The sequence below is a fragment of the Sipha flava genome, unplaced genomic scaffold (assembly GCF_003268045.1).
Source record: "Sipha flava isolate LNK unplaced genomic scaffold, YSA_version1 232_pilon_pilon, whole genome shotgun sequence".
Classification (NCBI taxonomy): Eukaryota; Metazoa; Arthropoda; class Insecta; order Hemiptera; family Aphididae; genus Sipha; species Sipha flava.
In genome coordinates this window covers 1,029,702-1,046,235 of record NW_020272869.1, presented here as the reverse complement: position 1 = coordinate 1,046,235, position 16,534 = coordinate 1,029,702, and the positions used below count along the sequence as shown (strand labels likewise).

The following is a 16,534-nucleotide window of genomic DNA, read 5'->3' as shown; positions in this document are numbered from 1 at the left end:
TAAGTTATTCATTTAGTGTACTGTTGTCCATGAAGGAGTGTTGTCTGATAGTTCTCCCTAAAGTTATATCTAATATTTAAACCGATTAAAATGTTATTTATGGTTGTAACGTCACGTTTTCTAATTATGGCTTAATATTATAAAATTGTTTATTAGCCCTCAAATACATGTCATATGTAATGCCATTATGTAAGTAAAATAAATACATATTTTTTCATTCGATGCTTAATATAAAATAGATTGTATACAAATTAGTTTAATATTTTAATTATTATAAAACCAAATTTCAATAAAATCTAACAAAATACAAAACAATCTATTACATACATTAATAATGGATAAAAAAAAAAAATCCATCGAATTCCTTGTATTTTATTGTTGTTTACTAATAAAATTTTTATTTTTGTTCAGTGTTCATTTCAACTAAAATTTCGAAAATTTGAAATTCGTATGAGAATCTTACGATTTGTTATGTTTGTTTTTTACATTACATTACAATATTCTAGTTTACCTTGATTAAATGCAAGGTTGTGTCCATATCCATATTTTTTTTTACTGCGGTAGGTAAGGAAATAAATCAATTTGTTTTGAAATACGGTAATACAAATTAAAAAACATTATCAAATATTTAAAAATTACAGTGTCTAATGATAGTTGCAGAGATTTTTAAAATTTAAGATAGAATTTATGAAAATCTAGTTGATGACTTTAAATTAAAAAATTCTTGTCAAATTCGTATGGTAGTAGATAAAAACTGTTTGATATTGAAACGAATGCTTAGAACTAATTATAAGTATACTTGTTTATATATATGTTACCGGAAATGTTGACATTTAGGAAAGGATGACAATTCCTAGGAAATTATGACAATTTCTAGTAGCGGAAGGAAATGATAATATCATTTCCTAGTATATGTCTAGTAGTTAGTATCATTTCCTTACAATTCCAGGCAATGATGCCATATTTTTTCATACATGTGGTACCATTTTTTTTTTAATTTGATTTAATTAGACTAAAAATAATTATTTTACTATACATAAATGTTAATTACTAATATTATAATAAAATAATAAAATAATATAATAAAATAGAGAAGTTTTTTTTAACTTTTTTTTATCAATTTGATTTGTATAATTTCAGAATTTTTATATTTTACATTTTATTTTTCGTAGTTACTCAGTTTTATTTTCACATGGCAAACCTCCATGACATTTAGAATTACAAATTCTAGATGCCAATATGCAAGCATATTTGTTTGTCTTGCATTTTGTTTTACATTGACATCGGGTAGATCCTTGTGCCCCTGAAATACTATTTACAGTAGCTGCCTCCCGAAGTGATGTCTGTTTTTCTGCGTGACCTGCTGACTCTAAAACAGTAGTTAGATTCAATAAATTTGCCTTGCAAGGATTTATTTCCGATCTTGTGTACATATGTTTTAAAAATCCTTTTTCAGTGCCTATAATTAAAAAAAAAAATAATAATAACAATAATGAATCTCTATTATGCATTTAAATACGACGATGATTAATATGCTTTAAAAATACTAAATTAATTCTAATATAGCTTGTATAAATCTTTTTTAACTTCAGTTATAACCGCTAGTTCATTTCTCAGCGATCCACGAGCGCAATCTACATCAGGAATGCTCAGCCGTACTGTAATTCCAACACTAAGATCATCATATTTTTTATTCGATGTTTTAATCATTTTTTGAGTTTGTTTTTCTAAATTTTGCGGAGATGATTGAACGTGCATTCAGTATATTTGGTTTTCGTTGATAAACTAAATACAAATATTATAGTAAGTAAATTATATTTAAATATATTAAACTATTACATTTTTTTTACCAAGTTCAAAGTCACTAATAACCGATTTATTTTCTTCGACTTTTTCGTCTTCATTTGACTTTAAAATACTTTCTATATCTTCCTCAGATTTCAAAGAGCCGATTCCATCTATTGGTAAACCAATATTTCGCATTTTATTGAGATCCATTTTTAACAAACGCACTGAATGTGTAAATAACAAATACTACTGCTACTGTACTTAGATTGCGATAAATATATGCGATATGTGATAGACATTTTCCACTCAACCATTTTATCGACGGGTGACGATTACGGGTTTTAGTATGTCGCCGTTATGAGTAAGTTATCGTTCTAATAGTTATATTGTAAAGCCGGTCCCACATGACTTGCAGCATCACGAGTTCCAATGCTTTCGTGTAAGAAAGTAATGCGTGATAACATTGCCTAATAAACTACGGAAATGATGACAATTCCTAGGCAATGATATCATTTCCTTCCGCTACTAGGAATTGTTATAATTTCCTAGGAATTGTCATCCTTTCCTAAAATGTCAACATTTCCGGTAACATATATATATATATATTTGTTTTGTGTATATTTTTTATATTTAGTATATATTTTTCATTTCAAATTATTTAGAGATATTTAAATATACTATACTTAGTGGTAGTAATTACTCACAAGCAACTGTAATGCGAAGAAAATAAGGAAAAAAAATTAAATAATAGAAAACTATAGAAACCTAATACGTATACATTTGAGTTATAAATATTATGTTATATAATATGATGATGATAATTTTTTTAAAATATTTAAATTTCCATAATTCCTTCCAAAATCTAAAATATGCATTAGTTCATGTGTAAATTTAACAATATTTCTCATATTTCTCCAAGTAAGTACATGAAAATTAACTTACTTAATCCAAATAATTTTTATTCTATGTTATTCAACAAAAGATGTTTCGTTATTTTTAGTTTTAAACCATGCATTTTATTCTAGTAAGATAATAATGGAAAAAAGAAATACAGTTTTTTGATATTTTTGTTTTTATTTATTTTTAGGCTTCTTTAATGATATAAATATTTTGATATAATATCGAAATCGTGAACTTTTTGACAAATATTTTGATATCAATATTCTTAATATACTGTACAGTATCCCTTTGTAGACCAACATTAAATGGTGATAGAAATTTGATTTTTTTTTTTTGCACCTTTATAAATTATTATTTTTTTGATGAATTTAGAAATTAAGAAATTTGAAATTGGAGGTTTTTTAATATTTTTTTAAGGAGTGGGACAAATAAGTCCCATTGGTCATTTAAGGACTATACTTAAAAGTCCCTATGGTCCGTTACGACACTACTATTTTCTTATTCCCTATGATAAATAAGTAATAATTAGTTAAAATTTAATTAATTAATTAATTAAAAATATAATGACCATTTAAATATGTATATAATTCATGTTTCAAATTAACAACAATATAAACTTAAAGAAAATAGTTATAGTATCAAAAACTAAATGGTCAATTTTTTATATAGCAGACTAATATTAAGAACATTGAGTGGTTACTATGTTTAATATTATAAATGTTCAATTCATAATTTATCATATAATAAGACTTTTATTAAAAACATATAAACATAATAGTAATGTACAAAAAAAAAAAAAAATAATAATTATAATATTAAAAATGAACACATTATTTTGAATGATATTCATTAAAACATGGTTTCTTTTCATTTAAACATAAAAAAATATTACAAGTAGAACATTTTGTATATGGTTTAGATTCTATATTATTTTTGCTGCACACTTCACATCTACCTCTCGTTTTACTAAATTGTAACCAGTGGGCCCCTAAGTTCCATAACCTCACATCTGAAGTTGTTGAAAACAACTGTTTGCCTCTTCTTGGTTGTAGACATGGTCTACCTTTTGAAGTCTCTGGAGATATATCCGTTGTTCTTTTTAGGCCACATTTACCTTGTGTTATTAGTCCTTGGGCAACTGCTCTTCGAAACTGAAGAATAGTTAATTTTGATTCACTAAGCTTGTTATTAATAACAAATGAATTGACAAATATAATATCAATAACACCCCAAAACCATCTATGCCACCATTTTTTTGATTTATATCTTCGATCTCACGATCGTTTAATTTTGTAAATTTATTCATTTCACCAATTAAATAAATTAAAAAAATTAACGAGTAAATAATAATTAATAAATGAACAAACAACACTCAAGAGCGAAAAAAATAGCATGCGTATAAACAATATACTTGGCGCGCGAGTGCTTGACTAAGAATATTCGTCAAAACTATAAAAATGTCGCAATAGACCATAGGGACTTCAAAGTCCGTTGTGATTATTGTCAATAAACACATATTTATTCACAATAATAATGATATTCAATGGTACGTTCTGTTTCTCAGGATTATAACGAAAAGAATAATAATAAAACCCATTGCTTATCTATACTGGTTCGCGCTGTGGCTATTTATATAAATATCGATATTTATTTTATGGGCTAAACTATATTTATTTTATTATGTGATATATTTTACGCCATCTATTGATTTCACAGAAAATTTTCGGGAACATTATTGATTAAAAATGGAGTGATTTATAAGTCACTATGGTCAGATAGTACTTAATTTATTTTACCTATGTTTAAATGGATAAAATACACAGCGGACTCAAAAGTCCCGTTGGTCGGCAAAGGGGTATATCGAATATACTTTTCACTTTTGTATATTATAATTAGGGCACGGAAGTTTATGCACTACAAAATATCGAAATATGCGTGCATTTTTGCGTTTAAAAATCCTGGTATATGAGCTTATATGTCTTTTTTTTTATAATAATACAAGACCAAAAACATTAGCATACTATTTATGTTTATTATTTCAATTTCTATGACTGATTATTAAAATGATTATTTAATATCCATTTTTAACAATTAAAATTTACAACCAACTATTTTGATACATTATCATATTTAACGGTTATCCCCCAACATATTTTCATATATCGTAAAGTACCACGCCACGTCAACAAAAAAATTGGTGTGTATTTAAAATATAGTAAATCATCACTAGAAAAATCTGTTGGTAAATTATCCATTGTGATTTCTTCTTCCAGAATAATTTTTGAAATATTAGATAGTGTTTTAAAGCCCAGATTTTTCTCAATAATTTGTTAAAATTTATTTTTATTTATTTTTCTTTTTTTTTATTAAGATAAGATGTTCCTTGTATTTTGCTATCCTTGGCTATCTACATCTATTGATATTTAAACTGGTACATTTTTAACAATTTTAACATGATTATTAATTTATAGAAATTTAAATAGTAAGATAAATTTGCTTTATAGTATGTATATTAGTGATCATTAGACTGTGGATTATATGCAGTGAACATACTTTATTATAGGGGTGGGCAACTGGTGGCTCGCGGGCCGCATTCGGCCCGTGAGTTTTTTTATCTGGCCCGTAATATATTTTAAAATTACATCATACAGTTTTAAAGTTTATTTTCTATGCTCTAACTTATCAATATAATAATTGTTATCTAGTATTAAACATCGTTAAATGTCTAAATGTCATATGTATGTATAAGTATAGCTTTTAACTATAGCTGTTACCAAACTATTTAACTATATCAGTTTCTTCGTACCATTCGGATTATACTATCGTGTGTATTGAATTTATTAATTCCATATATATAAATGCTAATTAAAATTCATATTTTGAATGACCTTTTTTTTTCTTTTTTTTTTCTATGCTCTTGCCCGCTAGATTTAAATTTTCTAAAAATTGACCCTCTAGTAACTTCGAATTGCCTATCTCTGCTCTATTATATGCATCATAAAATACAAAAATATGCATAGACTATGTTAAAATATGCGCTAAAAATTAAATTTAAAAAGAATACGGAAAAATTATGACGATGAAATGTATTAAAATAAATAATTATTATATATCATTTATGTATATTTATTTAGAACTATATTTCTTGTAGCAGTATATCACTAATGTTGCTCCAAGTGGTCCATTGTAAAACTATGGCGCTTGTCATCCAAAAAAAATTTAAATGCAGAAAATGACCGTTCAACATCACAGGACTGTATTTAAATGTAAAAACCATGTTACTCGTTATTATTTCGGGAAGTACAATAATAGTGCCATTAATGTAAGCATCGATCATACTTAGCGAATCATTGGTAGGATTTTTATTTAGTAATCGAGTAATATTTGTTCTGAAAATACGTCAGGCAGACCAGCTGCTGTTGACAATAATTCCTCCATAACTTTTAACGAATTGTGTAACAAATTCCTTGCTCCTAAACTTGTAGTTAGTTTTAGTATTTTAGAAAAATGTGTATAAATAAAATTTAAATCGTATTGTATTAACGGGGTTTCAAATGCTTCCTTGGTATCACGGATTGGTAAGACGTCAGAACTTTTAAATTGGTTAGTTACCAATTAAACTAATAAGAAAAAAAGAGACTAGACTAAAGTTTTTGTAGTCTGAAGACTAGACTCGATACATTATTTATAAATAACGTCGGCAGTAGAAACTCGTCCAGTCAATTAGTTCCGTCAGTATGGATTATATGTCTATATAAAAAAAAAAATTAAAAAATATATATATGTAGTATGTGTTTTAACACATTCAATCAGTGTGCTTTTTATTTAAAATATAATAATAATATGCCACTTACATCATGAATCAATGAGATAAGCATATTTAGTAAAAAAAGGCAATTATATGCAATTGTATATGCAGATATGCAAATGTATATAATCCGCGATCTAGTGATCATTAATATTAGTGATAGTTACGCCGATACGTTACTGATTATAATTTAAATAGTGAACTGATATAATAATAATTAACAATAAAGTATAAACATATATAATATATATACAAGTAATAAATCTTAATATTAGACGCTACGAGTAACAAACAGCTGCTGTATATTGTGTAGAGTTGTTAAACCAGAAGGTCATATGGACGTCCACGTTTTAAGCTACGTTGAGGTGGATGTAGGTGGAGTTTATAGTGAAGTTAGTCAAAAGAGTTGAGCAATGAGGTATTGAAGTTTTTTATGAGGTTTTTATGTGGTCAATAATTTCCTGGATCTGAAGGTCTTTGTGAAGATTTACATTCCTTATAAACCAAGGTGCGTTTGCAATAATACGTAGCACTTTATTTTGATAAATTTGAATTTTACTGATGTGAGTGGTTGCGCATTTCCCCCAGACCAGACACGCATAAGTGAGTAGTGGACGTAGAATTTGTTTAAATATTAGAAGAGAGCATTTTTTCTGTATTGGAGATTTTTTATTGAGAATAGGGTATTAACATAGAAAGTCTCCGATATGCCTGTTGAAGTTTGGATGATATATTGGCTGCCATATTAGCCGTTTATTCAATGTCAAGCCAAGGTATATTAATGACGAGCTCCAAGGTATATTTACATTGTTAAATGTTAATTGTGCAGGGGGGCGGTAAACACAAAGACTGAAAATAACACCTGTGCTTTTTGACATATTTATTAGGATACGCTATTTATTACACCAATAAGATATTGTATCAAGATGTACTTGCAGATTTGTGGTAATTGCTTCAATGTTACGTGATTCGGTGAATATCGTAGAATTGTCTGCAAAAAGGGCATTATTTGTACAAGGAGACTGAGAGATATCATATACGTAGATGTTAAATTAAATGGGACCAAGCTTAGAACTATGAAGTACACCAGCAGTTATAGGCATAAGGTCAGAGATATTATCATTTATTATAACAGCGAACTGCCTGTTTAATAGAAATTAATTTATAATATTGAATAAGTGAGCTGTAGTATTTATGTATTTTAGTTTAAACAGTAGGTCCTTGTGCCAGACTTTATCGAATGCTTTTGAAATAACTATAAATACAGCTCCGGTATGACAATGTTTTTCAAATGCAGTATTAATGTGTTCAGTTATTCTAAGTAATTGTTGAACCGTAGAATGATTTGATCTTCACCCGAAAACCGAATTGCAATTTAGCTATAAGATCTATGGCATTTAAATAGAAAAAAAGTCTAGTATGAATGACTTTTTCAAACAATTTTGAAATTGAAGATAAAAGGCTGATTGGCCTATTGCTGTCAGGATTGGATTTAGCCTTCCCTGGTTTGTTTATTAGTATTATGGTTGCAACTTTCCATTTGGATGGAAAGTAACCAAGATGCAACAAAAAGTTAAATAATGTGGACATAAACACTATTCATTTCAGTGTTAATTTTTTTAGCATAAGGTTTGTAATTTTGTCGTGACCCGGTGATTTTTTGTTCGGAAGATTTTTAATAATTTGTTTGATTTCATCTGGCGTTACATAGTTTATGTTATAATTTATTTAGTTTATTTATTTAGTTAAAATTGATTATTCATTGCAATGCCTTTCTAACATTTTACTGTACTTAGTTTATTTTATATATTTTCCACACTTTTGATTGCTTCAGTTAAGATAATTTTCCCTGAGAGTTTCTGAACATATAATATCCGTAGCATAAAATTATAACCCATTCCGCTCTTACCTTTACACGATAAAACAATTTTAACCTTCCTCTTGATATGCTTTCCTTTCATACATTGTTTGATTGAGAGTTGGCTTTGAAGGGAATCATCTCTTCATCAACACATAGGTCCTATTTTAAAAGTAAGCTATTAAATTTTTTTAATACTGCACCAAATAATGGCCTCACTTTGATAAATTTGTTTTTATTGTTTTTTAGGAATATCGTTATTGTCAAATTTATGAAAATTAGTATGTAGAGCAAAAAAAAAAAAAAACGGTCTCGTGTCCTATTGCGTGAAATATAAATTTGAAAAAATTTTTCCCATTACAAATATAATCCAGGATATTTCAACGAACATTTATTGATATTGATTCCAATAAATATTTTTATTTTATTTATATTAGTTTGTTTGAATCTCGTTAATTGTTTAGAAATAGCGTACACATTTGGAAAAAAAAAGGCCATTGTCTTAAATATATCATTATCAAAATATTCGCTAAAATATTTTAATGGAGATTTCAGTAAAACCGGATATCTAGGTTGATCTAAGTTTTCTAAATGCAGACGTGGTTGGCTTAAAAGTTTTTATGTCCAATGAATATCACATTTTTAGTTGTTTCAAAACTTACCAACAATATTATATTCTACCTCAATTTCAAAACTACCATCGTCATTTTCAAATTCATTTAAAAATTCAGCGAGATCTACTTCAGGAAATATGTCTTCAGATTCGTCACTACTCTCTAGTTCATCAATATCTGATATAATTCCGTTGCCTAATAAAGCTAATACCTATACCATTCTCACAAAACGTTTTTTATATAAAAACTATTATTATTGTATAGATAAAAATATTATTTACAAAAAGTTGGTGAAATAATAATAGGAAATGTAAAAAATTAATTAATAATTTAATTTCGTTTTATAGTGTATTGTGAATACAAATATTTAATATTAATTTGAATGCCGGCATATTATCAACTATTATTCTAATTAATCAGCAGAAAGCGCGGATGCGCGGAGATTGAAGATGGACCACGAACATGATACGAAGACCCAGACTATACTATAGTGTACCCAAGTTTACCCATATGTTTTCGAATAGAAAATAAAAACCAACCATTATAAAGAGGTTTAATAAATTTATCAAAATTCACTACCACCTTTACACCCAGGAAAAAAAAAGCGGCCAATAAATAATGAGGTCTAACGGAGTAAAACACAACTAATATTTAAAAATCTAATATCAATTTTTCAGTTCAAGATTTTTTTAGATAACTCGTAATAAAATAAATTATCTCATGAACACATAATTTTATACATATAACATATAATTTTTTTTTCAAATGAACGTGCTTTTTTCATTTAGAACTAATTATTATAACACAAAAAATCTAAACAGTTCATTAATTATAATGATTGTATTTTGAGTACATCATAGTGTACTCAGGGTCTTAAGGACCATCACGTCAACAATACTTCAAGATTAAGTAAGAATAACATAATTTTAATTTAATTCAGAAAAATAATTACTATGATTTTTCATGTTAACGTGGTTGCTTTAAGTCAAGATTAGGATTTAGGAAAGGTTCAAGAGGTCAGCTGACCCACAGTTAATATTTGTTGACAAATTGACCTCTTGAAGACTTCTCATATTTTTAAGTATGCAGACTATAAATTAAAACTAAATTGGCAAATGCCCCAGTTTGCACCTTCTCCCACAAATTATGCTACTGGTTTAATTGTATAGTAAAATTTAACATCTTTATGCCATACTCTATTTAAGATTCCGTAAAATAAATTAAATGTTATTTATCAATGAGTATTATAATTAAACTTATAAAACAAATATTAAATTATCATATTGATTTTTTGTCACAAGGAAAACATTTATAATCCACTTTTAGCTCTAATTAGTTAGAACTTATAAAGTGGCCTCTTGAAATAGCCTGACCAACAGTTCTCTAACTGTGTATCCGTCCCTGGATGGGTTTCTATTTTAAGAATAAATCTTAGGGCCCCCGGGGATTGCCGGGTATCCGGGTTGGCCAGACCGACTCTGGCTTTGACCATATACGATGCTGCATTGGTTATAAATAAAATAATATCGTCATGCTTAATTTCATTTGGCCACAAAGAAAAAAAGTTTTATCAAATAATTCACAAAATGTCATGTGGTTTGCTTTTTCCAATACTTCTGGTGAAAGTAAAAAAAAATAGCTGATCCGTCAGTTAGTATAGCTCCAATTATTACATTCACAACAAATTGTCTTTCTATATTTGTCGTCTTATTTATAGAAACCTAGATTTTTTTATTAACTTGATTTTTTATCTGATTCGTCTTGATAGATCTTGATAGAGATAAATCCCGATCTTAATAGCAATCATTGACGCATATTTTTCCCAGAGTAAGATATAGATGGTATATTTTTATTTACATATTTTTCAAGGAATAGACGAAGATCAGGATTTCTTAATTTTTCTTATGGAATATTCGATTTTATGAATTCTTCACATAAATCCTTAGAAAAATCAGATTTTCGTGTTGAAAATGTAATTAGCTGTTAATTTTTATTTTTATTTTGATGATTAGAAACTCTTATATGTTTCTCAGTAGTGAGAAGTGTACTTCTCAAGTGCTGAGTGACTATGGAACGTTTTTCGCACATTACTTTTACCTCGCATATCTTTCAAAATAATTCACTCCCGTCTAAAGCGAAAATATGTTCATAGAATTTAGTAACGTAATTTTTACCTCTAAAGGTAGATGATGTTTTTACTTTCGCTTTTTTAATACAAATTAATCAAAAAATACGGATGCTTGATATTAATTCATGGAAGACGTCTTACATATAAAAGAATAATCCCGAACATCACGAATTGACTATATTCGTCAATTTTACAAATTAAATGAATCATGTTTTCGTAATAATTCCAATAATAAAAAATTTGAGATATTTTTCTTAAAATAAATATATTTAATTGGAAATTTCTTGTCTAAAAGCCGTTATTAGGCCGCCATGTGCAGTGCCGACAAATACAACTATAAATAATTGTTATTGTTTTTATCATTAGGCCCATTTGAAGTAATTTGTTTTGTCAATTACATAATATTTTGCTCTAATATATGGTTAATTAATAACAAAAAAATTGTAAAATATGCGAATAAATAAAAAAAACTCATAATATGCAATTTTATGCAATTATATGCAAAATAACATTTTGTATTTGGATTTGTATAAGTTTAAATTCAAATTTGTATAGAATCTAGAATTTTTTTAGTTCATTCAGTAAAAACATGCAAATGCATGAATTTTTGGACTCTTATTATAATAAATACTATCATATTGTAAATTCCTAGATTTTATTATGCCTCGGAAACGGATTAAAAATATTGCATAAATGAAAAATTATTAATTTTATGAGTGACACAATGAAGTAGTTAGTAGTATTTTTACTGAAGTCAGTTATCGTTATTGATTATCACAATCAAAAAATTGTTTAGCATTTTATTATGTTAAAAATATTTGCTTTTAATTGTTATGGTCCCCAAAAATTTAAAAATTCCCGATGTGACCCTCCAAAAATATTAATTATTGACCCCTGCTGTATTGTATTAAGTTATAAATAATAGTTTATGATTATATACGTATATTAAAGATTAAACATAAAAGGCTACAGGGGTACGTAATTATAATTGATAAAAGAGAAACGTAATATAAAATATACCCAGTATCCAATACATGATTGAAAATGCATTTCTAGTTTTAAATTAAAATTCGTTATTATACCTACATATTATTGATTTTTATTATATTTATTCATAAAAATGAGATTTGTAGCAATAACCGTGATGGTGATGCAAATAATTCAAACAAGTATATTGTGTTTCGTCAAAAGTTATATTTCATAATTTTTTTTCGTATTACTTCTTGTGTGCTAAAAGTATCATAAGTAAAGAGTACTTACCACTATTATTGCGTATTTATAAACTGAATTCGATTATTATTAAAGTAAAGGTTTATAACTGTCGATGAAAACGTATAGGTAAAAAAATACATTAAAATAATTGAACTATTTTATTGGATCTTATAATTGATTTGGATTTGAAAGTAACTACAGTAACTAATTCAATAGTCTACATTTGTTTTAAATATTAAGACCAATATTATATTATGTTATTTTTTAAGCTTTGACAAAGGTTATTATTAAAAATGTTATGCGAAAAAAAGTATCGCATTTTTAACTGAGTTTAGTTATTCTTTTCTAATTAACTTGTAACTTTTACAAGTTAACTAAAAAGAAAAGTGACTCTTAACTTCCATATTTCTATATTAACTCAATATAACGAGTTAAAACAATTTATTTACTTGATCAGTCTTGAATTTCCCTAATTTCAGTTCTATAGAACAATAGTGAAGTACTGTAGAAGTAAAAAATGTGATAAAATGTTTAACTAATCACGACTTTGAATAGACTAAATTTTGTGAAAAAAAATATTTTTTATTAGTTTTTGCGATTTCCTTGAAATTAAGAAAAAGAAAAAATTAAGAATTAAAATTCTCTCATTAAATGCTTAAAAAATATATATCTCATATTATTATAGATTCAATAGATCTATAGTTTTTTTTAACGTAAAAAATAAAAATATTTTTATATTGAATTGACCATAATTCTTAGAATGTTTACTTTAACCTCAAGAATAAACATATATTTGAAGATATTTTTTGTTTTATAATAGTTAAATACTACAAATTTAAATTTTATAATACAAAATATTATGTCATATCATATTAATTTTTTTTTTGTTGATACATTTTACTAGGATGGCTGTTGGACTAACCGTGCTTGGAACTTTTCTCCTGATCACTCAGCCATGTTTATCTAATGTTTTTAAATTTTTGGGACAGTCCTATCGTGAAAACTTAATTCGATTTCATGAAGACGCACAATTTGGAAACAAATTAATCCTAAAAGAATACGATTTTATAGTAGTCGGAGCAGGAGCTGCAGGAGCGACGGTTGCGCGAAGATTAGCTGAAGTACCAGAATGGAACATACTACTTCTGGAAGCTGGCGGAGAAGAATCATTGATAACTTCTATTCCAGCCATTGCTCACTACTTACAATTTACAAATTACAATTGGGGATACCACACAGAAAAAGAATTGCATGCTTGTAAAGGGCTTATAAACCAAAAATGTCCTTGGCCAGCAGGAAAAGGACTTGGGGGAAGTACGATAATCAATAATAATATGTACACAAGAGGTAATATAAAAGACTTTGATCGTTGGGCCCAATTCGGAAACGAAGGGTGGTCCTATGTGGATGTACTACCATATTTTTTAAAAAACGAAGATATAAACGTACCGGATTTAAAACAATCGCCCTACCACGGAGTTGGAGGACCCCTGCCAATTAGTTATCCCTCGTTCAAATCAAAACTAGTGGATGCATTCCTGGATTCAGCACCCGAAGTAGGTATGCGAGTTGGTGACTATAATGCACCGGGCAGCCACGTAGTGTTTTCGAGAATTCAGAGCACGACGTTTGGCGGTAGTCGGGTTACATCTGCGACAGCGTATCTTCAAGAAAATTTAAAAAATCTACACATACTTGAATTCGGGTATGTAACAAAAATATTAATAGACGAAAAAACAAACACTGCGTATGGAGTTGAGTTCGTGAAGAACAGAAAGAAACGAAGAGTGATTTCGAAAAAAGAAGTCATTGTATCGGCAGGGACGTTTAACTCAGCAAAGTTGTTGATGCTATCCGGGATTGGACCCAAAGAACATTTGGAATCCTTAGGAATAAAAACCATACGTGATTTGCGAGTGGGAGACAATCTACAGGAACATCCTGCGTTCGCCGGGTTAAATTTTGTTATCAACGAGACCATATCATTCGTTCCAGACCGGGTGTACCGTAACTTTATCGGTGAAATGATTAAAATATCTCAGAAAAAAAGTTGGATGATGGTTTTGCCACCCGAAGGAGTCGGATACGTGAAAACCAAATACAACACAAATGCGGGAGACGTGCCCGACATAGAGTACATATTCCTACCTTGTAGTATCGCGGGAGAAAGTGGCTTGGGTGGCAGTATAGGACGAAGATCGATGGGCATACCTGATAGGTTGTATTACGAGATGTACAACGGGTCTCTAGCCAAAGACTCGTGGTCAATTTGGCCGATGTTGATGTACCCAGAGAGCAGAGGACAGGTACGGTATTCACGTGTTCCGGAAGGGGAGGGAATGATCATAAATTTGAATTGTTGGCAGTCAGTTAAGTGCACATTAAAAATGGCCACAAAATAATGCCTACAAACAAAATGTCTATCTATGTATATGTTACGCCGTATTCGTAAAATTGTCGTTGCTGAATTTACATATTCGACAACTGTAAAAACATAAGACTGCGGATTGCACAAAACGCATGAAAATAGTCTGTCTGATTCGGAAAATTGTTAATTTCACGAAGACATCGTAACATGTACAAAAATGTACTAACACGATCGGAGAAAAATATTGCTTAAGGTTCGGTGTAAAAAATGAGTTAAATTTTTTCTTAACTAATAAGAAATAATAATACTTAAGTTTTCTGATTATTTTATTCCTACTTCTATTCCACTATTTCGTCGCAATAATAGTTTATCGTAATTAACAATATTTAAGGACGTATTTCATTACTACTGTAGTGTTTATTCATTGCAATAAAATATTTTTCACTGTCGCCTGATCTGTTTCGAACAGAAATTATGTGTGACGTGTAGTATTTCACGAACAACATCGTTTCTTTTTACCGTATTCGGCAATTTTCGTATAAATCCGTGCACTCGGAGTCCGGGACCCGGACGTCTTAATACCCGGATACATTTATACGTGTAACGAAAAACGATGACTTCAAGTTTATACTGATTTTCCCGGGTACATTTTGCAGGTTCGTCTGCGCAGCGCCAATCCGTTCGACAAGCCCGTGATCAACGGGAATTTCTTCGCGGACCCGATGGACCTGAACCGGATCGTTGAAGGCATCAAGATGGCGATTGAGCTCAGCAAAACTAAGGCATTCCAGAAGTACGGGTCCCGGCTGCACCAGAACCCGATGCCGGGATGCCAGCACTTGGAATTCGGTTCCGACCGGTACTGGGAGTGTTGCGTGCAGACGATGACCATGCAGATGCACCATCAGAGCGGCACGTGCAAAATGGGGCCGGCGTGGGATCGCAACGCCGTGGTCGACCCTCAGCTGAAGGTTTACGGCGTGAACGGACTGCGCGTGATCGACTGCTCGATCATGCCCACGATCACGGGCGGTCACACGGTCGCGCCCGCGTACATGATCGGCGAGAAAGGCGCCGATCTCGTCAAGTCGTCCTGGCCCACGGGCAACAACGGTACGCTGTGAAGACGCACTGTCTTCGCCGGCGAATGTTTCCGTCTGAACGGATTCCGTTCGAGTAACATATCTTATACCGTTTGTACCGTTTTACACAGTTTCTATTTTTTATACGTTATGAATTGTATTTTCCCATACTTTTAGAGATATTTCAAACTAATTATTATTATTCTTATTATTGATACAGCTATTAGTTTAGTATCATTAACTGACGTACAACTGTTAATCGTACGGTTATTAATCGATAGTTATTGTTTTTATCCCAGTCTTCTCCGGAAGAGTTTCCTCTAAATATATTGTGCAATATTTCGTATTTTTATAATTGTATTTTTTTATTCTGACTTGATCAGAGTTCTGGCAACTGAGCTGTACGACCAGCTTCCCTAATGTACAACTGTCAACTATTCTCTTAGCGCAGTAGAAAAACCCAGCCGCGGTAGACTTACATTGTGTCTGAAAGAAACTATGTTTGTATCCATGGATATAGTGAGACCCACCCAGCCTGACTAGCGTGTCGTTTGGTTACAATAAAAAGGTTATATAATAACGTGGCGCGTAATCATGTAGATTAACAACAAATGTACCTACTAATGGTATATACTCGTATATTTTAAAAAAAAACAAATCTGAATAAATGAGATCGAGTGAAAATCGTGCTGAATATGTAAATTTGGTAATTTGGTCTACAATTTTATGAATTATTTTAATTTAATTGGTAGTTTTAAAAAAAATGTTCGAACGTT

The 16,534-nt window shown here is 29.5% G+C and overlaps 1 protein-coding gene across 1 annotated transcript; it reads left to right on the top strand.

The window, feature by feature from the left end:
* LOC112683683 (glucose dehydrogenase [FAD, quinone]-like) lies at positions 1-16,110 on the top strand. The gene is made up of 3 exons (XM_025554820.1): positions 1-189; positions 13,213-14,614; positions 15,333-16,110. Coding segments are annotated over exons 1-3 (1,872 nt in total). The 5' UTR covers positions 1-187; the 3' UTR covers positions 15,801-16,110.
* Positions 16,111-16,534: the final 424 nt, after the last annotated feature.